Source organism: Rhipicephalus microplus, chromosome 5 (genome assembly GCF_043290135.1).
Source record: "Rhipicephalus microplus isolate Deutch F79 chromosome 5, USDA_Rmic, whole genome shotgun sequence".
Taxonomy (NCBI): Eukaryota; Metazoa; Arthropoda; class Arachnida; order Ixodida; family Ixodidae; genus Rhipicephalus; species Rhipicephalus microplus.
The window spans coordinates 95,305,529-95,329,815 of NC_134704.1; the positions used below are offsets into that span (position 1 = coordinate 95,305,529).

At 43.5% G+C, this 24,287-nt stretch overlaps 2 protein-coding genes across 4 annotated transcripts in view; one reads left to right on the plus strand and one right to left on the minus strand.

Moving 5' to 3' along the window:
* botv (exostosin like glycosyltransferase 3) overlaps positions 1-567 on the minus strand; it is a 36,439-nt gene extending 35,872 nt beyond the window's left edge. For both annotated transcript variants that reach the window (XR_012895400.1, XM_037425184.2), the window contains exon 1: positions 220-567. Coding sequence is in view for 1 of the 2 variants with exons in the window: in XM_037425184.2 (XP_037281081.1) it covers positions 220-369 (150 nt within the window). In the remaining variant the exon portion in view is untranslated. The remainder of the gene's footprint in view (positions 1-219) is intronic.
* RagC-D (Ras-related GTP binding C/D) lies at positions 515-21,844 on the plus strand. Of its 2 annotated transcripts, XM_037425183.2 has the most exons (9): positions 515-596; positions 1,111-1,265; positions 1,411-1,505; positions 2,910-3,043; positions 9,504-9,703; positions 16,431-16,545; positions 17,113-17,255; positions 19,119-19,267; positions 21,343-21,844. In XM_037425183.2, the coding sequence occupies exons 1-9, from the start codon at positions 594-596 to the stop codon at positions 21,486-21,488; spliced, it is 1,140 nt and encodes a 379-aa protein (XP_037281080.1). In that variant the 5' UTR covers positions 515-593; the 3' UTR covers positions 21,489-21,844. The 2 variants fall into 2 exon arrangements, with proteins under 2 accessions (XP_037281080.1, XP_037281079.1); XM_037425182.2 differs by lacking the exon at positions 515-596 and having other exon boundaries at positions 1,084-1,265.
* Positions 21,845-24,287: the final 2,443 nt, after the last annotated feature.

A 24,287-nucleotide genomic window follows, 5' to 3' on the forward strand; every position in this document is an offset into this window, starting at 1 on the left:
GAGAGAAAAAAAAAACAGATCAATGCGCGACTACACAAGCACTTTCGCTTTCAAGAAAGGGTAATAACTCCAATTGGATGTCTGGGTTCCGTTTTCATTAGCACTGCGCTCAAACTGTGCGGAGGAGCGATGTAAACGCCAGTTTCGCGTTATAATTAGAGGGCATCTCACAGCAGCGGAGTAATGTTAAAATACGATCAATCAATAGCAGCAAATTACCTTTGAAATGTAGTAATGCATAAATAGCGACATGATGATCAAGGCGAAAAGAGCAAGCAGTATGAATCTTGTCGTCCCGACTCCGACAAACCACGCCCGCATAGGTTTGTAATTGAGACATTTTTGTAGCCAGCGTCCGTGATGGGCCATTCCTCAGGTCTTCGGTGCGATACCCTGAATTTTTCGGGGCGAGGAAGAACTCGCGAAAAGCGTTTCGAACGACATCGGTTCCCGATAAGAATCGCACCGCATCTACACGGACATGGGCGCCGCCATGTTTGTACTCTCGCCAAATCACGTGAGGCCGCAGTGGGCCAAGTGGGGGAGAGCCTGGCCTGTCATATGATGGTTAGGTGTGCGGACGGTTTGTGCTGATGGTAATGTTCGCTCCTGTGCCGTTTCTTTCTTGTTCATCACATATGGGAACGTTGTGGTCGACTGGGAGCCGTAGTTCATTTCCCATGCGTGCCGTGTCTTCGATCGCTCGCTGCTTGACTGTGCCCGGGCGTTTACGTCGGTGACGGCGGTACCCGCTTCGAGTGAGCGGAGGGGCCGTCCGTAGCCGTCCTGCGTGTAGCCGCTGGTTACAAACGCCGAAGACGCGTAGTTTTTGCAGTGCCACTCTGTTTCGGCGCCGGTCCCGGCTTCTTTCTTTCCGTTTCTTTACACGGCATCCAGCCGTGCGCAGCTGCCGTACTAGCCAGCTGAACCACGAGGACTCCGCTCGTGACCGGGGCGGGCTGCGAGTCGGGAGGGAAAAGAAAAAGAGAGGCGTTATTGCAGTTTGAAACATTGTTTGCCCACCCCCGGAAGAGTGTCTCGTTGCATCTAGCGATCGATTGAATTTTGAACTTGTCCATTGACGGCCGCGCTTTGGCAATGTCGTTTCAGTCTTTCGCTGAGGACGAAGACGGCTACGCGTCGAACTACCACGTCGGGTCTTTGCCGCGTGATTATGCTTATGGACCCGACGACGTTGAGGGCGACACGACACATGCCACTCAATGTGCGAGGAAAAGAAAAATTCTCCTCATGGGGTCCAAAGGGTGAGCGTTACAGAATTCGCCTGTTCAATCCTTCCTTGTCACCTTCGTCTCTGTGGCGGCATTTTTGCATTTTGTACTGTTGTCACAGAACGCGCTCAGTTAGCGTGCGTGAGATAACACTTTGCAATTTATTTGTGTATTTCAGGAGCGGGAAATCGTCCATCGAGAAGGTGGTTTTTCACAAAATGTCACCGAATGAAACACTGTTCCTGGAGAGCACCAACAAGATTGTGCGGAATGGTATGACTCTGCTTATCACATCACCTGTCCTCTTTAATTCAGTGCGTGCACTGCTCTGAATACAGTAGCACAACAGCTGGTGAGCACATCTGGCCTGATCAGAACATTGCACTTACAGCATTGTTAAATGAGCACTGCTGACACCTCAAAGAAAGCTTCAGTTAGTATAAACTATGAGCTGAGCCAGTTTTTTTCTCATAGGATGGAAAACAGCTTGCCAAACTTGAAATAAAGTGTCTAAGACATGACATTGCACACAAATACTAACAACGAACTCACTATAACGCTTTAATATGGCTGATCATGTGAAAGACCTTAGGTATCAAAAATAATCGGGAGGTCTGCTGCTAGTGGATCTACTGCTTCAGAAGTGTTAAGTGTTGAATCCATTTCTTCTTTGTTTTATGCTTTATAGAATTTAGTGGGATAGCATCAAATGTGCTTGAAGCCTATGTATATTGTGCACAAATATGAAGCATCAAAACATTTTTCTATATGTCCCGCCATGCGGTACATTATTGGAATATATAGCTTTGGTACATGGTCAGTACTAGGCGAACCGTTTTTTTTTTTGTCACTCACAGTTGTGTGCAGTGATGTCCACTACTAAGTAGCACTCTTATGAAAATTCTTTCAGTCAAATAGGGTTCTTCTGGCATTGCATGCTTAAAGCCCCCCGATAAAAGTTTGGTTTCACATAGCGATTGGATTTTGGAAACTCCTCTTGCAACATAGTGGCACAACGAGGGGTAATCAATCCGGCATTGAAAGCACTATCTCATTTTTTAGGCCTGACCGAAACTGTGCCGTCTAGGTGGTGTTCTTTTAAGCTAAGTAAAGTGAATAATCAAGCAGTTAATTCACTAGACTTGTTACCACTGGGGCCAACTTAAATTGATGCTCACGCCTGCTTAGCATCACGCTGTCAAGCATTAGGGTAAATGCCAATTAGCCATGTTGGTAAAGGTTCATGCAAGTTACATTTTTTTTTCTGTCATGAAGTATTTTTGGGGAGAAGTGGGGGGCGTTAACGTGCCAAAACCACCGTATGAAGTATTAGGGCACAAATTCAATTGCTTGATATGTATTGTATCTTATTTTCAGAAAACTAGGGCTGAAAACAGAAGCAGCTTGCATAATGGAAAAATGCTCGTGTACCTTGATTTAGATCACATTGAAGAATCTCTTGGGGTTGATTTCAAGCTAGAGCCCTCAGTATAGTGCACTTCATGTTCCTATCATGGTAATATTGCGTAACGTATCACACATTTTTATTTTTTGATGTGCAGACATAGAAAGTGTTTGCACATGCGATTGAGCATGTTTGTTCAGTTTCTCAAACACCTGTTACTTTGCAGGTGCATGCTGCTATACATGCTTGTAACAAACTGTTGTTCTTTTCAGACATATCGAACAGTTCATTCGTCAAGCTGGACATCTGGGATATCCCTGGCCAGGTTGACTTTGTTGACCAGGTGTCCGACTTCAAGAACGTCTTCGATGGCTGGGGAGCCCTTGTATTCGTAATCGATGCTCAGGTACCCTTGCCTTTACACAACAGGCATGCGTCGCAAATTGCACTTGGCCACTTTGGACAAGGGGGTGTTTAAGCCTTGTAAAGAATGGAGCACTAAACGCAATATTTAATTGGTCTAGTATGTCGGACAACTATTCTTAATAACCCTGAAAGCTTTTTTTTCTTCCATGTTATGAAGTGACTTGCAGGGAAAGCTATGATTGAACTGGCAATGCTTTTTCAATAAATGAAGCAACATTTAGGAGGTTTTATGTAATCGTGCCGGCAGTTTTCGAAGTCATCCTCAGCTCGAAGCTATATAACAGTGAATCTGAGGTCTGCTTGAAGAGAGGGAAATGATCATAGAAAAAGAAGGAATCCAACAGGATTGTGGGAATAAGGTCCTTAATGTTGAAATGCAAAATAAAGTGCATACTAATTGTCAAAGGTTTATTGCAATTTACCCATCACAAACTGGATATAATGCTGGCTCTCTGTTTTCACAGTGTGGGTGAGCCATCAGTGATTCCACTCGTGCACCAACTGTGCCAAATCAAATTTACTGCTCCATCCTTATAATATCAACCGAATTGCGCCAAAGTCTGATTTGGGAGCGTTTATCACCAGCAATAGTTGTGCTGGCATGTCAAAACGTGCACCTTGCTTTCAGGGCCACCAAGGTCACAATCACGTACCTAGAATTATTCTGCTGAGTAAACAGTGGTCACACGTGCGTCCTAAATAATACACTACGCTATATGCTATGTTTCGTGCCGACGCAACTTCAGTTGTGCAAGTCCGCTTAACGGCAAAACGCGCTCTCCACTGGGGCTCGTGACGTTTAGTCCAATCGGTAGCGTGAAAGTGGCTGTGATTCATTGGCGGACGTAATCCGTTGAAGGAATCCTGGTGATAGCTAGTTCAAAGAGTTGTACAGCACGTAATTAAAGCAATTTTCACTAATAACTGCACGCGTGCCGCCAGAATATCTGTTGCGTCTACTTCTGGGCATTTCGATCTAATTTTCTGTGCTTCGAGTCCTCAGAAGAACACGTGAACTGTGGAAATGTGTTGGCACTGTTTCTTTAATATACTTAATTCATAGATCTTCATTCAGAATTGCTTTTTCATAATTCCTTCCACTAGCACATCCACAATTGTAATCGCTGTTGCAGTGAAAGACCCTTCTGTTTCGAACTCGAGATTACTCTGGTTGCATTCAAAATTTTTGTGTGCTTAAAAAAAAAAGTGTCGTCTCATGAATAAAAGCATGCCTCCTGGTCGGAGCAGCCGCAATTAGATTTTAATACGTGTAGCTTTCAGTAGGGAGGCCATCGCTGGCAGCACTGGAGTCGAAAGACCCACTGTGAAGCAGCTGCACCTTTTTACACGTCCATTTCTGCCTTTCCATGGTCAATAGCTGACAGTTAAAAAAAAAGACAGAAAAAAAGAAATGAATATCACGACATTGCATTCATTGCTTCATTTTGGGGGGAGGCGTCGTCGCTTGAAGGGCGCAGTCGCTGGTGCGTGAAATCTCGAGTTATAATGAGACTGCTCATGAACTTTCTGTGCTACTTGTAAACCTCTGCTTTGTGTTTAGATAACTAACAGCACGAAAAATTCTTTGGCCACTGGAGTGATCATTGCCCCTTTAGCCAGAGTTCTTTTGAGTTACGCGATGCCGGGTCCAAAAGATACAATTTTTAGTTTCACTTAAGCTAAGATCTTACTTAGCGGTGAATGCGATACCGAATCGTTATACCAAATAACAAGGCCTGATGTCATCGACGGGGAGCGCTAGTGGTGGAGTCACCATTTCGACAGTCCGTGCACTCGGTACACTCGCAAAAACTTATTGCACGCGCGGTGTTCAATATTCGTACAGCTACTTGGATAACTAGAGACCCCCGGAACGACTTGTGCACGCTCATGCACGTACAGGTGGAATCAGACTTGTCTAGAGTGCCCAGCCGGCTGCTCCAGCTGCTGTTTTCTTAAGAAATATGTAAAGAGAGACTCCAAAATGATATCAAACATGGTCATACTTCATGTTAGGCTCTTGACTAAGCATAAACAGAAGCTTGCAGCTAACATGCGATAGAAGCCGGGGCCAACAACAGTGTGAACAGGCACGCGCTCTGCTGCTCTAGATAAGTGTATGTGATTCTATCTGTACAGCACGAACGGTGCCACTGGACGTTCAAAATGGTGCGATGATGGTGTGGCTGCCTTGTGATAAAGGCTCAGTGCATGCCCTTATATGGCCACCCTAGAAAGCGAAGCACTTTTCGCACAGTCTGTTCGCATTGAGTGCAAGATAGAAGGGTGGACCCCTCGTATACTAGGGGCCCTTAATGCCTGCCGAAGTGGCAGTGCACGCTGCAGTTATCACAAGCTCATAATAACGCTCCCCTTGCATTCCTAGTTCACTCCTGCTGTTTAGACACGAGCGGCACGTTTTTCTTGGCTTGAATAACAATCGATGGCAGACCTGGCACGCGGGGGGATGTTGTCGCATCCAGCCTCCGTGCAAAGAAGATAGGTTGCTTTGTATCTCTGCTTTAGCCGTGTTCATCGCCCTCGCTCGCGCTTTTACCTGCTTGTAAACACACAGTGCGGGGGGGGGGGGGGTGTTACCGATTGGGACATTACACAAAACATGACAGCGACGACCATTGGCGTAGCCGGAGGGGGCATTTGGGACAGGGGCACGTCTCGAATTTTTTTTTTTGCCATGTCATAGTGCAAAATGGCCTTTTGCCTGCTAGGCCCCCTTCACACCTTCACATCAAGGTGTGCACCTCCCCCCCCCCCCCCCCCCACTGCCCAGAACAAAAAGAAGTTTTAAAAAATTTCTGCCTACGCCCCTGGCAACAGCAAAAACCAGTCGAGAATGTTCATGTAATAGCTATCACAATTAAAGCAAGGTGGCCTTCAAGTCAAGATTTTTTTCTTTATGCACTGCTTTCCTGGGAACAATACTATACAGGGTTTTTGAAGTATAGACAGAATGCCCTGGCCACATAAGACATCACTGCGAAAGGAAAACAAAGTTTGTTAGATCGTGTAGTTTCAGCTCAAAGACATGAGTGCCAGAGAAGGTTGGCTTTACGAGACTAGCTAAATGCTGTCATGTTATGCCCAGCAGCAATAATCGGTTGTGAATAAAAATAACCTGTCTTTATCCCTCAAGTCATCTTGGGGAAATGCAGTTGGGACTGTGTGTGTCTAGCGTTGTATGTCACAGCGTTTGTCCACCATATCTGCTGATGACCACATGCGTGTATTTAGAATGTTATTTCATGAAGTACAACTTTATTCAACCGGTATTCTGTTTATTTGATACAAAAGTAATCACTGAACAAGTTTTTCCAGAATGCTCAACATCATGACGCCACAATTCATGCATCGTCAACTGAAATAGGGAATGCTCCTAAGCTCCATAATATTGAATCGAAATATTTCTAGCTCAACACAAGAGCCCAAAAATAATCATCCATGTCCTTGAATGTAAATGCAACTTGAATCTCCTCCAGGATGTGAAGTTAGCTGCTCCAGTTTGCTCCAAAATAGAAAATTTCGCTGCTCCAAAGTGCTCCAAAATGAAAGCTTACTGCCCCCGAAATTGCTCTAAGTTAGAAGATTTTGGTAGCGTCACTGCTGCCATTTACTTGCATTAATCCCTCACTGATTAAAATGACACCCATACCAACGCGCCCAGCTTTCAATGCTTGTTACACTGGGCATATTGGAATACTGATTCACTACTTTACCTCTGATGCCTCCAAAACATGCATGTCAGCAACTCCAACTCTCTTGCTAGCCGTGCAACTCTTTGCCTTGCCAGTTTTTTCTGTTCTAATTTTCAGGGACAGTTCACTTTAGCGTTTCAATGCTTAAGACAGCACTTTGTTTGAAAAATAGCCAAAATGATGATGTATTGCTGCAAGTTAGATGGCTCACATTTTAAAACCTGGTCCTTGGACTTCATTTCGAGGGGTCATGCCTCAATCACAACATCACTGCTGGGGCATTGCCCCAGCAGCAATGCTGTGATAATGACATAGCACAAAAATGCTCCAGTACCATGCGCTGGGGGCACTTAAAGGAACTTCAAATGGTAAAAGCAAGTCTCGAGTCTTTTACTAGGCCTTTCCTCATAATTTGATCTTGTAATATAAAGCACCAGAATTTGCTTCCAAATTGCGTTGTGATACTGGTGCTAGCGTGTGGTACTGTCATCTGTACTTGCTGTGCTAACTAATGGGGCAGCTTCTTGATTAGATCATCAGAGACGTTTACGAAGGAAGTAAAGAGCACACAACACATTAATGAAAAATGTTGGGGGTGCTGTTAAGACTGCAATGTAGGTTAGTGAGCAGGCAAGGGTAGCCGATCTTCAGTTGATTAAAGCACCCCTGAAACACTTTTTCAGGTAACCATGGAATGAATTTACTAGAACAGCTTATTGCCTCAGGAATTCAACACCACAAAAATTTTAAGAATCCGTCCAGTGTGAGTGGAGTTACAAAGGTTTGTTGCATGTCGCAATTTCATTCTCTCGTCCTGACGAAAGCACTGGACGCTAAGCAGGGAGGGATGGCAGGGCCACAGAAAAAACGTCACGTGTGCTTCGTGACCTTGAGCACTTTTTTTTTCTTCGAATGCGTGGATTTTTCAGTGTGATCGCGCGCACACGTGTGAACAAGTAGCAGCCTCCCGCGGCGATCTCTGTAATGAGCGAGCACCCCATGTTGAAATCAGCCAATGGCTGATAGATGGGTCGTTGATGTGTGATTTTTGGGCATATAACATGATTTGTCGAAAGAAGAGAAAGCAATTTTTAGCTGACTGATAATTTATTGTGAATTCTAGGCCACGTGCTGCGCTACAATATTTGGCTCGCGTGTTGTCGGGAGCCTCCACTACCAATCAGCAGCGTTTTCTGACCATCCTCAAAAAGTATTGCAGGGCTCCATGAAGACGAGAAAAAAAATGAAGCTATGAAGACAGTGCAATTCATAAGGCAGATTACCAATGGACTAATAGAGTTAATGCTTAAGTGCCATATGAAGGTTACATGCGGTCAACCATTAGATGGTTAGAAGAAATTTTGAAATTAGTAGGCATAAAAAGGAGTTGACTGGTGAAATTGCTAAAGAAATAAAAGGCCTTTTTTCTGCCAATGTCCCCAGCAATAACATGTAAGCACAGTAAAGAAGCGACATTTAGTCATGGTAATTGGAAATTAGTCAAATTTTGCTCGCACATACAGTAAAACCTTGTTTATTCGAACTCGGTTATTTCGAAATCCTGCTCAATTCTAAGGATGTCCGCGGTCCCGTAATTTGTAATGCAAGGTTGAGTGGATAATTTGAAGCGGCGGCTGGCACCAGTTAATTAAAAAACCCGGTTAATTAGAAAACTTTGGGTGCAGTGCACCAGTTTCTTATCACGATTTCGCCGCAAACCGCTGAAACGACGGCTCTCAATAGCCACAAGGCAACGCAACGTAGCGATACTAATTAGTGGTAGCTGAAGCACCCCAGCCTAGCTACTTCCAGTGCAAAAAAGAAGAAGAAAACGGTCTCGTGGTCAACCAAAACATGTGCCTGCAGGAAACTAAAGGTGCTTCACTGCAATACATCGGTGACGCGCGGGCAGGATATTGCATGTTTTTAGGAACGTCAGCGGGTGATGGTTCACTCATTCTTTCTGGGATCGTAAAGAAATTAATAAAGGACAGTTTGGAGGAATTCGCGATGTACGCGAACTTCCGATTGCCGGTTGCTCCAGCAATTCGCACCTTTGCACTGCTGGCGAAGTTTATGCCAGCAACACCTATTTCCAAAACTATGTTTGAAAGTTTAAAGGATCATTTTTCCAGCCAGGGCACATCTCGAGTTTCGTCTACTGGTTGTTGCTAAATTCCTAATCATACCAGAAAGAATGTGTCAATGGTCAGCATCATGACGTGCTGATGCAGCGAGGTGCAGGCGACAGGCTGCTCGCGTGTCACTACTGTTTTGCAGTGAAGATGTCTTGTTTTTCGCAAGCGCACATTTCAGTTGATCACGATAGCAGACTTCTTTTTTTTCAGTGGCAGCAGTGAGGCCCACCGTTTCGCTGCGTTTGCAGCAAAATTAAGACCAGGTATTGCTGGAAAACATATTCCTTGGAGCCGCAAGCTAACCGGCACAGCAAACAATGAGCACTGATTACTTTGTACAGTTCTAAGCTCCTTGCATCCCACATTTTGAATGTTCTGTTAATTCGAAAACCCGCTTACTTCCAAAATTTCTCGGGGCCCCAATGACTTCGAATTAACGAGGTTTTAGTGTATTTCTGTTTAAATGTGCCATGATTGCTGAGCTCACTGAACAGCCAAAGGTGCTAACACGACCCTCAGAACCTACAAGATCAAAACGTTTGAATGAGTTGATACAGATACACGATGGTTCGACAACCGAAATTTGCAGGATGACTATATGGAGGCACTGCAGAAGCTGAACAAGACTGTAGTGATGGCAACCAAAGCAAACCCAGACTTGAAGATCGAGGTCTTCATTCACAAAGTGGATGGCCTATCGGACGACCACAAGATTGAGATCCAGAGGGACATCCACCAGAGGGCAACGGACGACCTTGCCGACAGAGGCCTCGACGTTGTCCAACTCAGGTGAGCCGGGTGCCTTCTTTGCTGTGCAGCCATTGTGGACTAAACAACCCACACAAAGAAGCAGAGGCAGGAGAACAGCTGATTAGTTGATGTAGAGTAGGACAGATGCATTAGTAAAGTAACATCATGCTAGCCCAGCGACCGGACCCTAGAATTTGTTCTAGAGTATGTATACTTAGGTCTTTTACGTATCTCATGAAGGAAATTCACTCAAGAATAACAATGGAATATTCTACATATGGTAGACAGTCCCTACTCGTGACAGGCAACTGCCGTTGTGCCTAAAGCAGGAAATGTGCAATCATTGCATATTGCCAGTGTGACAGCATATGAGGCAGAAAACTGGAGAATAACGAAGGAACTGTAAAAGTTAGAAACCACACAGCGTGAGATGGAATGGAATGAGATGGAACTCTAGAAGATAGAAAGACAGCATCGTCGACCAGAGGACAAACGTGGGTAGACTATATCCAGATTGACATTCAAAAAAAAAAAAAAAAAGCGGAGCTCTGCAGGGCATGTAATGCAAAAAACAAGTGACCATTTATCAGTTAAGTGATGGTAGGTATATCGAGAGATCGGAAACGTTCCGCTGCGGTGGTGTAGCGGTTAGGGTGCTCGGCTGCTGACCCGAAAGTCGCACGTTCGATCCTGGCTGTGGCGCTCGCATTTTGATGGAGACGAAATGGTAAAGGCCCTTGTACTGTGTGATGTCAATGCATCTTAAAGAACACCAGATGGTCAAATTTTCCAGAGCCCTGCACTATAGTGTCTCTCATAATCATACCATGGTTTTGGAATGTAAAACCTCAAATATTATTAGAGATCAAACACAGGCAAGCAGGATAGAAGGTTAAATGGACTGTCTACCGTATTTTGCATTTCTGCTTTGTGTCGAAACAATAAGAATGTCTTTAGTGCCCAACCATGCAGTGGTTTCTCTGGAAAGCGCTACAAAATTTTAAACGGAAATTTTCTATCTACGTTCAGTCATCTTCTATTGGTAGGAAAATGCCTGCGACTCCGGTTACTGCATGCGATGGCAATAGTTGTGGCAGTGAAAGTCTATAAATAGCACCACAAGCAGCATTTGCAGTCTGAATTGAATAGTCGTTTTTGTGTAAGCATATTTTACGTTGTGTATTTTTCCCCTGCAATAATGCCCTCGGGTGCTGCAGGTATCTTTATTAATAAATAATAATAATAATTAGGTTTTGTTCATTAATGAGGTAATTACCATAATGGTAGCTAGAGCTCGTAAACTGCCAAATAAAGTATTTTAACCGCATTCTATCAAGCTTTGTTTAGTCGGCCTGAAAAAGCACCGCAATCAAGGGGCAAGCTTAATGTGCTCCAGAACACTGGTACATTGGTGTTATGAAACAACCTGTAGTGATTCCACTCGTGCCAAACGTGCGACTGAAATGACGTTGGGCAATGCTTTAGAGAAGAGAAGGTATTTGCTGTTATGTTAAGATGTTTTTCATGTTTCTTTGTGGTAGGCGAAGACAATGCTGGCAGCACCGCCAAGTGCCTCTTTTGCCAAGGTTCTATGAAGTGCTGCATTGTTAAGGGATTCCAGAGCCCTAACAGTGCGAAACTCTTATGAATTCGTACCCTCTGAAGGTAGCGCTTATGAATTCGTACCCAGGTGAAGGTAGCGCTGCCAAGTTACCTATAGTATGCTCCAACTAGCCCCCACACAAGCTTTCCTGAATGTAGCTTGTTAAGGCCTTTGAAAACCATCAGCGAACTTGTCGAATCAATGTTCTTTGTAGTATAGTTTTTGTGCCATGCACAATCCCACTCATGTGGTTTGGCATTATCGCTACAAGTGACGCAGTGGTGAGATAAAGTGTTCTTACTGGAGTCGGCTGCATTGTGTGTACATTGTTGTCTCCTTTGCCTGCTCGTTTCTGATGATTACCACTGCCTTCATAAGCCGATTTCAATTATGTAATTAGTTTTACAGTAAGTTGCACCGCTTTTGTTTTATGCCGCGTGAAGGACCAAATAAAGTTCATTCATCCTTCCATGAGAATGTGCAAAGTATAGCTCTTTATGGGCAAGCTTTTTCTGCCACTGAACCTTTTTGGTTCTGAGCCATCATTACCTCGCATTGCTTTACATTAAATGCGGGCAAAATTTTATCGTGATCGAGCTATCGGAAGTAAAAAAAAACATGATTTTCAAACTCAGGAAGTTGCCCAAAAATGGATCTTGCAAAAAATACATTTTAAGGTCAAAAAAGAAAGCTCATCTACGTGGAAAAGTATATTTTTTAAGATGATTTCTTCCGTCATAGGAACTTGGCCATTGTGATTATTTTGAGCATGTGGCTTTAGGGAAGTCCTTATGTGAAGTGCAGTGGCAAGCAGCCAGGTGACAATGTCCAGGGGACTCTAGACTATGAGCTCTTCTTGAACCGGCTTCAAGATTAATTACAATATTCAGTTTTTTTTATAAACTAAGAAAAGCTAAACTTGTGAAAGCAAACAAAAACAAAAATACGTTACTTTGGGGAAAAAAAACTTCCATTTTTGGCTCTCATTTCTTTTTAAGTGATTAACTAAAGCGAGGTCAGACGTGGGGCAAACTCTGTCATGTTCATTGCTAGAAAATGGTGCTGCTCGTGATGCGAGACGGGAGGCAGGGGGGGGGGGGGGATTAATTTCTTACCACATCTGTTCCACTTCACAACTGTGAAAGCTGTCAGTCAAGCAGATACACTATTGTGCAAATCTCGGCTTCCGAGATAGACTGCACTCTCAAAAGAAGCACAACAGTTAGTTTGTCTGGCATATCTTATCGGGCAGGCTGAATCATTTTCCAGCGGCTCGATGCTGCGGGATGTGTAAATTTTTCCAGGTCTAATCTTGGTGCCTCCTCACGTGACGGCAAGCTCAGCCTGTCGCGTGAGCTTGCCGTCATACAAGCCGCTCTATTGATAGCGAGCAGTGTCCTGCTCTGCAGACAAAGGAAAGTAAACAAAAAAGAAACTAACCTGTACGTAGACATGGTCAGGCTTCGTGTTGTTGTGTTGTTGAAATGGTGATGCACAACTGATTATTTACCCGGCAAATCGAGCGTAATAAGCTAAACAGCTCTAGCACAGTTCTCAGCAGCTGTATGTGTATGGACAACTTTATGTGAGCACCGTTGGTAATATGATTACCAGTAAGCAATGAAATTAGGTTCTTTATTCTTTAGTATATTTACTAGTAATTATGTTTTACTTTTCCATCTGTTGAAGAAGTTGCTGTTTAATGTAGGTTATTCTGGATTTTTCACTCTGTTGAACTTTACAACTGCTTTGCAGTGCGTAAAAAGACAGCAAAAAAAAAAGTTATGTACACTTTTCAGGGGTGCAAACCTTAACAGTTTAACATAAGATTTCGATCTCAATATTTGAAAATAAATTGTTGCTTTATTTATTCAAAATCTGCTTCTACCTTACACCTACGAAATGCTTGAAAAGGTTTAGCAATATGCAAAACAGTGCACATAAGATAGTCGCTATCTGCCACCGAATCAAAAGCTTGTCTCTAGCAGTTACTCCCATTATTAGAATCCAGTCAAACACGAATATATCGAACTCGAAGGTGATCGCGAATTAGTTGATATTGATATATAAAAAATGTAGCCAGCAGCTCGTCCAGAAAATACTCCTCGTTACATGAGCTGCCAACCTGGGCATCCTGGGTCCCTGCGATTGCAACTACACTCAAACCTCGTTATTATGTAGCGAGATAAAACGAAATAGTGGATGTAACGAAGTACATGGAATTCCCCTTGAAAGCTCCATTGAGAACTATGCAGTTTAAACTTCGTTGTAACAAAGTAATATTGACCGGTAAATTGATATAACAAACCAAATTAGTCTGTCAAATGGTCTATCAAAAGGAAAAAAAATGACCGTAGTGTGTTAGGTACATCGTTTTCTGCGGAGTTTGATGCTCATTTGGCGTGTCTCTTCAAAACTCCCGCACCGGCCTTACAACCATGCCACATGCGGCCGAGAGAGTCGTCCTCTTAACACAGCCAGTGGAAAGGATTGAGGAAGCGCTGAGAGGGTCACGTGACCGAGAAGCAGCTTGGCGGTGCAAAGTGATTTCCCTCTCACTTAAGAACACACAATGGGGAAGCTTCAGAAGACACATTTTATTCACAAATCAGAGGACATCCGTCATTAACTAAAGTAATTGGCGATGCGCATCTGCACACATTTGCCTTGCAGCGAGTCGATCAATTTCGCATGCTGTTTGCAAAGCATAATAGCGCGCAGCTAAGTCGATGGCAACGACTGTCTCCGCTGCTACCCTCTGCACCAAGAAAGGAGGAGCGTCTCCACGTGGAGAGAAGCAGATTGGCATTAGAGAGAGAGCCAACTCTCTGCAACAGCATTTTTTTTTCCTCTCTCTCCGTGTGCGGCCTTGAAAGGAGAAGGGTCTCTACGTGCAGAGACGAAAAAGAGAAAAGCGTGGCACAGATCGCCACTTGAGAGAGAGCAAACAATCCACCACATTCTTTTCTTTCCTTTCTTTCTTTTCCTTCCTTGCGCGCAGCATTGAGAGGTGCTGCTGCAGGATTGGGCATGGTGCTGAGAGCATTTTCGGAGAATGGTATGTTCGAATTAACCGTCGCAAATGCTTGTGGGTTCGAATTACAGGGCATTTTTGCCCATTGGATTACACATAGCTTTGACAAGACCACAGCGTGAGTTTTAATAACCGGAAAGAAGTTCAAATTAAGCGTGTTCGAATTAATGCGATTCGAATGTGTTTATTTTCCGTCGCATAGCGGTACATCGGGCCGCGAGGCGTTTTCCTTCTTTGCATGCTTATAGATGTGCGCCCATCTGAGCATACAATGCCACAAACCGTTATAATCAATTAACGAAAAAATGGATATAACGAAATAATTGTGGATCTCCTTCGACATTGTTTTAACGAGGTATGAGTGTACTATGCCCTCGTCAGCGAGGCTCGCAACGGCCTGGACATTGCAGTCCACTTCTATGAAATTGTCCGGAAACCTTCGTGTGAAATTGCTGCCAAGAATAGAGACGACAACTCGCAAAACGCGTCGTCTATGAGCTCTTCGTCGCCGTCTTCACTGGTTTCCGCAAGTTCTGCCGTCTTGAATCCTGCCATGTGGAAAAAGTTGGCCACTGTGTCCGTCTTCATGTCTTGCTAGGCGTTGAAGATCTTTGTGGGAGAAAGCTTCCCGGATATTTCCGACCACTTCTTCGTCATTCACTGCTGGATGTCCTCGCTGCTGACAGCTTCGCTTTCGCCAGAAATGGTTTTGCCAACGATGGTGCAGCGCTGCTTAAATCAGTGAAGCCACCCAGTGTTGTCGGTGAAATTGTTTCAATGAGTGCAGCGGCAAACAGTTTGGTCTTGGCCATCAGCATCGAATACCACGAACCACTCTGAGAACCTTCTTCTTCAACAAGGTTCCCAGAGTGCCAAATTATATTCTGATACGTCCCACTTCTAGCTAGGCCATTGAACAGAGAAACCCCAAGAGGTAAAACCGCAAGATATGTGATGTACACGGGCGAACTTTGCAACAGTCAACTCGCGTCTATTGTGGACATAGTAAAGTTATTTAACTCACCCTCTTGAAATAGGGTAAAAGAAGGTTGCCTTTGGTGCTACTGGAGAACATCTGCACGTCTTCGATTGATGCCGATGCTCATCACTTGTCGTACGGCAACGTTCACTTGGGTGCAGGCACAAGCTGTGCATGAATCAAGGAACTGTGCTCTGAAGAATGTGTGATGCGACGCACCAATACATATGTCCCACAGTAGCCCGCACCTGTGCCACTTCTGCCAGTATTTATTCACCTGGTCGATCTTGAAGCCCTTAGATCGTTAACTTTACCGCTGCCAAACACCTCCTGTTTCGCTTTAGCGGCTGCTCTGTGTTGCACAGAGCACAATCTGAAAGTTTTTGCAAACTGCATGTGTTAATTCAATGATTTCACCTCTGGCACCTACAGTTGTATAAGCTTATTGCTTTGGCCTTCCTTCGCAGCAGCTGAAGATACTCATGCACTTCAATATGAAGATGCAGACATGCATATAATCATCGTGACCTCAAATAATGCTGTATAAAGTAGCGATAGCTATCTGATTTTACCAGAAAATGGAAGAAAAAAAAGCAGCCGCGTGTGGTCATTCATTGGACGCTGCATATCCACCGACCCTAGAGTATTCACTCAATGCTCTGAGATTATTAAAGTAATGTGTAACTATCATCAGAACTAATTTTTCACTATGCTTTACATTGAAGCATTTTCTGGCAGAACAAGTTCTTCACTTGCCAAGTGAAAACTGCGCGTTTACTCTGCACACTGTTTGCGAGCAGGAATAAAATGACGCGCGTTCATGAAGCGAGTAGAATCACAAGCTTGCTAATGGCAACATTCATGCAGCGTTGTTGTAGGCAGTTTACATATAATCTTGGTTCATACGGGTCTAAGTACTAAACGCTTAGAAAAACCCTTTAAGTTACGGAACCGCCATTTCCTCTGGCCTTGTAATTTAGGTTTAGACTGAGACTAGTAGATTTTTGATGGTATATATGAGCCTCTGAAATTTGCTTTTGTTAGTGTTGGTAATAGACACTGAATACAATTTTCTGTCATTCCTTATGTGCAAAAAAAAAATATTCTTGATTGAATGCCCTGCACGTCTCTCTTTTGCTCTTTTCTGCAGTTTCTATCTCACTAGCATATACGATCACTCTATTTTCGAGGCGTTCAGCAAGGTCCTCCAGAAGCTAATCCCTGAGCTGCCAACGTTAGAAAACCTCCTCAACATTTTCATTTCGGTGAGTGTTCACTTGTCAGTAGATCATACACGAGTCAATTATGTGCCTATTGTAAACATGGGGCTTTATTTTTCAAAAGCTGTTTTTAAATAATAAAAATTCACAGATACACGTAATGGTTCAAAGCATTTAGTTTATATAGTTAATGTTCAGACCTTGTGTTTTCCACATAGAGCAGTTGAGGTAAAAGATTGTGTGCTTTATTTGGGCAAGATGAGCTTGTTGGAGGCTAACCTGCCACGATGTTTTTGTTATGGCGCTCGAGTGACGACCCAAAGGCCGCAGGATCGAATTCTGGCCGCAGCAACCACATTTTTGATCAAGGCGAAATCCTTGAGGCTCATGTGTTCTTAGATTTATGTGCACGTTAACCCTAAATGGTCAACATTTCTGGAGCCCTTCACTAGGGCTCCAGATTGTGGTTGTGAAGTGTTCAATCCCAACAACAACAATAATAATAATAATAATTATTATTATTATTGTAAGCTTGTTGGGAATGTTATGCTCTTCTGCAAAAATAAATGACGGTTCCTGTTGTTACATCTTTTTTCTCTTACTTTTCTTCAGAATTCAGGGATTGACAAGGCATTCCTGTTTGATGTTGTGACCAAAATGTACATTGCAACTGATAACTCACCTGTGGACATGCAGTCGTACGAGCTATGCTGCGACATGATCGATGTCATTATTGACATCTCATCTATCTACGGGTGCGTATTACCCAAAGATTATATGTGCTGAACATAAAATTTTATGTGTTAGGTGCTGTGTTCTGAGCCGTTGCTGTGCAGCATACCTGTGCTGTGTGATACCTACGCAATAAAGCCTGTTGGGAAAATGTGGGCGCAGGCTAGCCAGACAAGAACAGAGATCACTAAAGGACAAAAAGAGATCACTTAATGTACACATCAACAGGCACGAGACTGCACACCTTATGAACACACACCCTTCACTTCCCTCTAGCATAATACCGCCCATGCGGTCTTATGCTAGAGGGAAACCTTAACTAACCTTATGCGAGAGGGGAGTTACGGTTAAGGTCCGCCCACTCATACCGCACTGTCTTGGAGCATCAGTGTTACAGTTGACCAGTATTCTCTCAATGTCAGGGGGCGGGGCACGTCATGCTTCCCCGAGTTGGTGCCGGTGCACTGCCCGGCCTGACAGATAACTCCCACAGATCATCCCAAAATGACAGTGAACGCCTGGAGCAATGACAAAACAGCATAACGAAAGGCGCCACAAACAAAACCGGGACAGCTCCCTGGACAGCATCTCGCACCACGACGGGAACAGCAGCCGGCTGTAACAACGTTGCTCCCCACCGAATCCCGAGACAGGTGGGGCAATGCCGAGTCCAGAACAAACCCAGGGTCATCGAAGCCGCTACGAAGCGTCGGGGCGTGGCTGGGTGTTCAATCTGCAACGCTTCTCTGTGGTTCAACAAGTTGTCCCCGTCGCTCCAACACTTTTCTCGAAGCCGGCACACGAACACGCGCATAGTCGTGCTTGTTCACAATCACTATCACGGCGATTCCCGAGCACTTCAAAACGGCCTTGCACACCGATAATAATAAACGTCGAAGCCGATGCATACTTCCCATGTCAATGTTTTACCACACTGATGCAATCAAGCCACTGATGTAGATGCAGATGAAACTTGATTATGCGTCTTCTTGTTTTTGTGATGACCTAGATTTTAAGATAAATCAGTTTAATCTTGGAAAAGCTGCTATAAAAATAATAGATTAAAAACCATGGCCACACAATAAAAATTCGTGCTGATCCCGCTGTATGACAACTCTCTGATACCATCTGAGAAGAAAAAGTTCTCTATTTGACTCAAATCTAATGCTGACCAAATATTCGCAGTTGCACAATAAAAACTTGTGTGTTCCGAGGTTGAAAATTACAAAAATAGATACGGTATGCCCTCCTATAATGGAAAGCTTATTCTCCTGGCAGTTCATGTGCTTCTGTGATCGAGTTTTTCTGGCTTTAATGTCACTCTCACTTTACATGTATTAACTTCAGATAGCCGACAAGCCCGTTGTCGACATCCACATATTTTTACATTTTAGGCCTGTGGAAACATTTGTTTGACATGCATCTGAAAATCTCCTATGTTCGTGGAACACGCAGTCAAGCCTTGAGCACATATAAAGAAGGCAATGCAGCTATCTTCAGCATGTAAAATGATTCTCCCTTTATGCGACTGTTCATAATTTTGTACACTCCTGTGAAGCGAAACCTGAAGGGACCAGGAAAATGTGTTCCCTTTAAGAGGTGTTTCGTTTATTGAGAGATAAAGAGGTTTACAGAGATCAAGTACGAAACCGATCATATTAGAGGCTGTAGTTCTATTTAAGCAGCAATGTTGTTCAAGAAGGATTCAGTTAATGGGTTCTATTGTAACAGTAGTACATCATTTATTGCACTTCACAGTAGAACAAGTAAGGTGTGCACACATGACCCATACTTGAAATCGTCCTATTCAAACTTGCAGCATTCTTGTCATGTGATGGCGATCAGACTGTGTTCAACATCTGACTGTTCTGCTGTTGTTTCCTCAGCTTGCAAGCGGATGGCGATGGGAGCACCTTTGACAGCGAGTCTGCCAGCATCATAAAGCTGAACAATGGGACAGTGCTCTACCTGCAGGAGGTCAATCGGTTCCTCGCCCTCGTCTGCATACTTAGGGACGAGAATTTCGACAAGCAAGGTGAGCACGTCTCTGGCGGCACCAATGTGTTGTCTGCTGTGAGTTGCATGAAAATTTGTAGCTTGTTAGCTATACTAAGCTGTATTTGTCAGTTGTACTTTGAAAAGGTGTGCATTTTGCAGGGATGCCGAAGTAATATAATTTAATTAGATTAATACTTTATCGAAAACACCTGTTATTGACAGTAATGCTCCAATATGTGATTAGTGTACAGTACAATCTTGTTATAAGACAACCTGAAGGAATCAGCAGAATACTGTAAATACCCACATGCAATAGAAAACCCAACATAATACAAGGTGAAATTTTAGAGACCTGAAATCAATAAAAAAAAAGTTTTACTCATATATAATACCAGTAAGAAAAATCTCAGAGAAGATGCTTATTGAACTCGGATTCGCCACTTCAACCGCTTCAATCGCTAACAGCACTTTCTTCGAAAATTCCTCTGTCAGACAACTGATCCCACAGCTACTCATCATCTTTGCCGTCGAATGTGTTTGAGATGCCACACTTACTAAAATAACGATGCACAAGGTCCTCGGCGATGCTTGCCTCAAGTGTCCACAATCCATTTTCACAGTGTGGATGGTGATGCCCCAATTGAGCCACCCCATCAGCATAATCGCAGGCTCACCCGAGCGCGTCCACTCCGCAGAGCAAGGCGTAACCACTTCCTTGAACGATTTGTTCACACAAATATTGAGAGGCTGCTGTGGAGACATCATCCCACCCAGGATCACGACGGGTTCTGTACCGCAGTCGCACAACAGCCTCGGTGCCTCATCACCAAGTCAGCCTAACGGTAACGAAATGTGCCCAACATGATGATGAATGGGAAAGATGACAGTGCACTGGACTGCCTACACCACACGGACTCTATCCAGTGAAGGACAAGGTCTTCACTTACCTATCCTTTATTATAGTGGCACGGGCACTAACTTGTTTCAAGTTCTCTCATGAACAGTGAGGAGTAGTGGCATGTCCAGGTGAACTGGTGTTTGGCTGGAGTTAACAATTTGCTCCAGCTGAAAGTTCTTCGACCTGTGCAACGAAATAATGTGATGCTGGAAAAACACAAGAAGCTCTATGAAGAATTCAGGGAGCTTTTGAGAAACTGAGGCTCGCCAGTGAAGCGAAAATCTAATGCAGAGACAAGCAACGGTAAATCTAGCGCTTGCTTGCTTTGACATCTGATATCCTTTTCTCTTGCCAACTTTCTCGTTTCTTCGTGCACCAGTTCCATACTCACTGCTATAGAAGCCATAGTTCCCTTTGTTGGGTAGCAGAGGCTAATGACGGCAGGAAGTACATGAGGTTATTCTCTTCGTGAAGAAGAACGGCGATATAGGCAAGCTTATTAATAGACATTTTTACGATTTCTTTGCATTCGACACTTACATGCTTGCATTGCAAGCTCTCTAAAATTAACAGGCATCTTGGCCAGAAGTATACTTGAAAAGAATCTCTTCTTCTTGGCCTAGTTGGTATTGCTGACTGTATGATGTTCTCCTGCCCATGTCATCGTGTTCCCATCTCTCTTGTGTGTGTGTGTGTTTTTTACTAGCGACAATGTCATACAGTCTCAACCAGCACGGCAACTATCTAGAGAAGCAGCTGAAAAGTGTCTCGAAAGTGCAGTATGTGAATGTTCCAAATAAAACATTTTTGATTTTCCCTGCAGTTTTGATTGCATGACCATTTGGACCTTGCATGTGCACCTGTTGTACCATTTTACTGTTTTTGACAATACAAATAAGCTTGATTCGTATTGCGGTTGCGGGCACCCTCTTTATGCATGTAAATATCCCTTTCTTTCTCAGAAACCTGTGCTGGTCATCATTGCACTTTCACGCTACAAAATTGTTATATTGGACAAAAAAATTTGTCTACACATGCTCCATGTTGACAAAATTTCTATCCCTGCAGGCTTCAGTCTTCCCCCGAACTTTTATCAGAATATTTGAAGGATAGCCCATCTCAAAGTTTCCGCTGTGTTGCGGTCTTCCGTAGAACTGATAATCGGTATTCAGCGCTCTACATTCGCGCAACTGACACTTGCGCTCGACTCGCAGGGCTCATCGACTACAACTTCCAATGCTTCCGCCAGGCCATCCACGAGGTATTCGAAGTCCAGTGTCGGGCGTCGCAATCGGCCACAACGCCGGGTTTCACCAACTCCGTGGACCTCAACCTCAGTAACGGCTACCCGGAAGCGTGATTGAGCCCATCCTTGTGCGAGCGTCTTGCCTTCCTACTACGTGTCTCCGTCACCTTTCTCTCGTGTACATAATCCCCTTCGCTGTGTGAAAGTTTACGGATGACGACGATGATTAGGACGCAGAGACTCAGAAAAACCTCCATGAGATGACCTGCCTGTTCTTCGGTATTGAGACCTTGTGTGCCGCTGTCGAGCACCTACTAAAAAAAAAAGCTTTAAGAAGACACGTTTTTAATGTTAACCCAAGCGATTCTCCCCTGTTCCCCCTTGTTTGTTTTTTGTTTTATTTGTGTTTTGTCACATTAAATTATGGGATTTTCGTTAGATGAATAAAAAAATGCTATGTTTCATTATAATGTGTGACTGGTTATGTCATCATGAAGTGGATTGATATTATGAGCCAAGTGGCTGATTTAAGTGATGCTGACAGTGCATGGGTGCTTTCCTTCAGCACTGCCTGCTACAAAAATGAGAAGTTTCTTCCTGCAATGTGGGCTTCGTGGGAGAACTGCATTGAACATAAAATGAGCTTCATTTGTTAGTTTCCTTACTTCGTAGGACGCTATACAATACCATATTTAGTGGGAATACAGTGATGAGACGTACTTCTTGAAAAATTTTTCTCAACACTCGACTTTCATTTACCACTTTTCATCCATGCACAAATTCCACATTCGTAGCAAGTGCATCATGGCAGGCGTACCACAAAGCCCCAAACAGGCGCGCACCCCTTCCCATTTTCGGGAGCTCTGAAATATGAGATACTGATCGAGCAGCCTGACCTCCCTTCCTCTATCGCCGTTTTTTTAACCCAATAGCATTGAAGAGCTTGTTTCGCAGAAATTCTAGCATCGGTGTCATTAGTTGTGGGCAAAAAATCTTGTCCACTACAGAAAAATGGCAAATAAAAGAAAATAATATGCAAGAGATATGCAAATAAAATAAGTCTTCTCAGTTATTCTATTAGAAACCCACGGTACGGCTTGAAAATGCTTTGTTAAAAATAGTATGAAAGTGACGTAGTGGAAGGAGGCTTGCTCAAGATTTTACTTAGTGCTCAAGGATTTAAACGAGACTCAAACTTTTGGTATGAGAACTAGCATACGCAAATGCTCGAGATAACTGGACCTGCCGTGGTTGTCTAGTGGCTAAGGTACTCGCCTGCTGACCCGCAGGTCGCGGGATCGAATTCTGGCTGGGACGGCTGCATTTTGGATGGAGGAAAAAATTCTGTAGGCCCATGTGCCCAGATTTAGGTGCATGTTAAAGAACCCCAGGTGGTCGAAATTTCTGGAGCCCTTCACTAGGCGTCTATCATAATAGTATGGTGGCTTTGGGACATTAAACCCCACATATCAATCAATAGAGATAGCTGCATCATGCCACTAGCAAGCTTACAGCTAAAGGTCATGTTGGGTCTGATATAAGCGTTAAAGCCGAAATTGCATCGATGCAACATAAACTGAAGAAGATGGGAACAAAAGTGCACGCGCTTAGCCTTTAAATATTTGCATTTGAATCCGTGAGCACTGTGCATTACAGTGAAGGCAAGGGGCCTTGGTGTCAGGTGGGTGTTGTCTTGCATAGTTTTCATGCTAGATGTCTTGTGTGGTGGGCAGTTTTAGGCATGGCACTTACCCCATGTGTAACGCGTGCTACGAATTAAACAGTTGCAGTGTTCAAGCTGTAGCCTACAGCAATATCAATGGGAAACTATGGCTTTGATAACCTTGGCCCTGCTGAAGCTGTCTGTGAGCTTGTTGAACACACTGGTGATCGACTTCTTCGATCTCCGTGCTTGGGGCTATCAGCCGCAACAGTGAACAATGTTTCCTCCCCCTCATAGATTGCTTGACACAAAAGGAAACTCGTGGGGCCTAGGAAGTGACTCCTGCTGTTATCACACCGCACTCAAGCAAGTGTTTGTTTCTCCGTGCGCTAAATATGCAACTGGAGATAAGTGTCCATTCTCTAACGCTGCACTCCCGTCGGCATGTTTGCTTGCCCATTGGTTGCGTTTGAGTGAGTGGAAAAATTTCAAAAAAGTGAAGATGTTCTAGGTTTTCTAATAGCTTGTCGCAGAGTGAGTAATAGTGCACCACACATGTTGTTTACGTAGCCAAATATTTGTAGATACGTTTGCTGACATGTTAATCAGTAGTTGGTGCTCTGGGTTCTTTCTTATTTTTCATTTCTTATGATTATTTTGTTTATATTACGTTGTCACGCCTGTACAGAACTTTTTAAAGCAGCCTCATATGTTTTTTATTATTATTATTCTGTTGCGCTCAGTTACCTAGTACAAATCGCTTGTGCCAAAATTTATTTGGTAGATAAGTAACAACGTTAAAATAAACTCAGTTTTTTTTTCCCCGAAACTACAATCGGTTCTGAGTTATTGTAAGTAAGTAGGAAAAGTAAGTGTATTTGTAAGTAGTAAGTGTATTAGTAAGTTAGTAAGTGTATTACTATTATTTATTGCAAATATAAGTGTTTTACTTTTGTTTTGTTTTATACATCTTAATCTTGTAACGAAGGGAGCAGACTAATGGAGTACAGGTAAATTTTCCTCCAAGTAAATGCCTCATAATGGACAAATACGTGGAAGAAAATTTGCAGCTGTTATGTTCCCATAAACTTGCCACCACAACAATAATAATAATGAGCAGGATTAAAGAAAAGCATTCTCGTAACGTAAATCTTGAAATGTCTTGAACACATGGAAGACACACATTGCTGCTCTTCAACCTAATGTTATCTTGTGTACAACGTTTATTTATCCTGCCGTGTGTTGGGGAA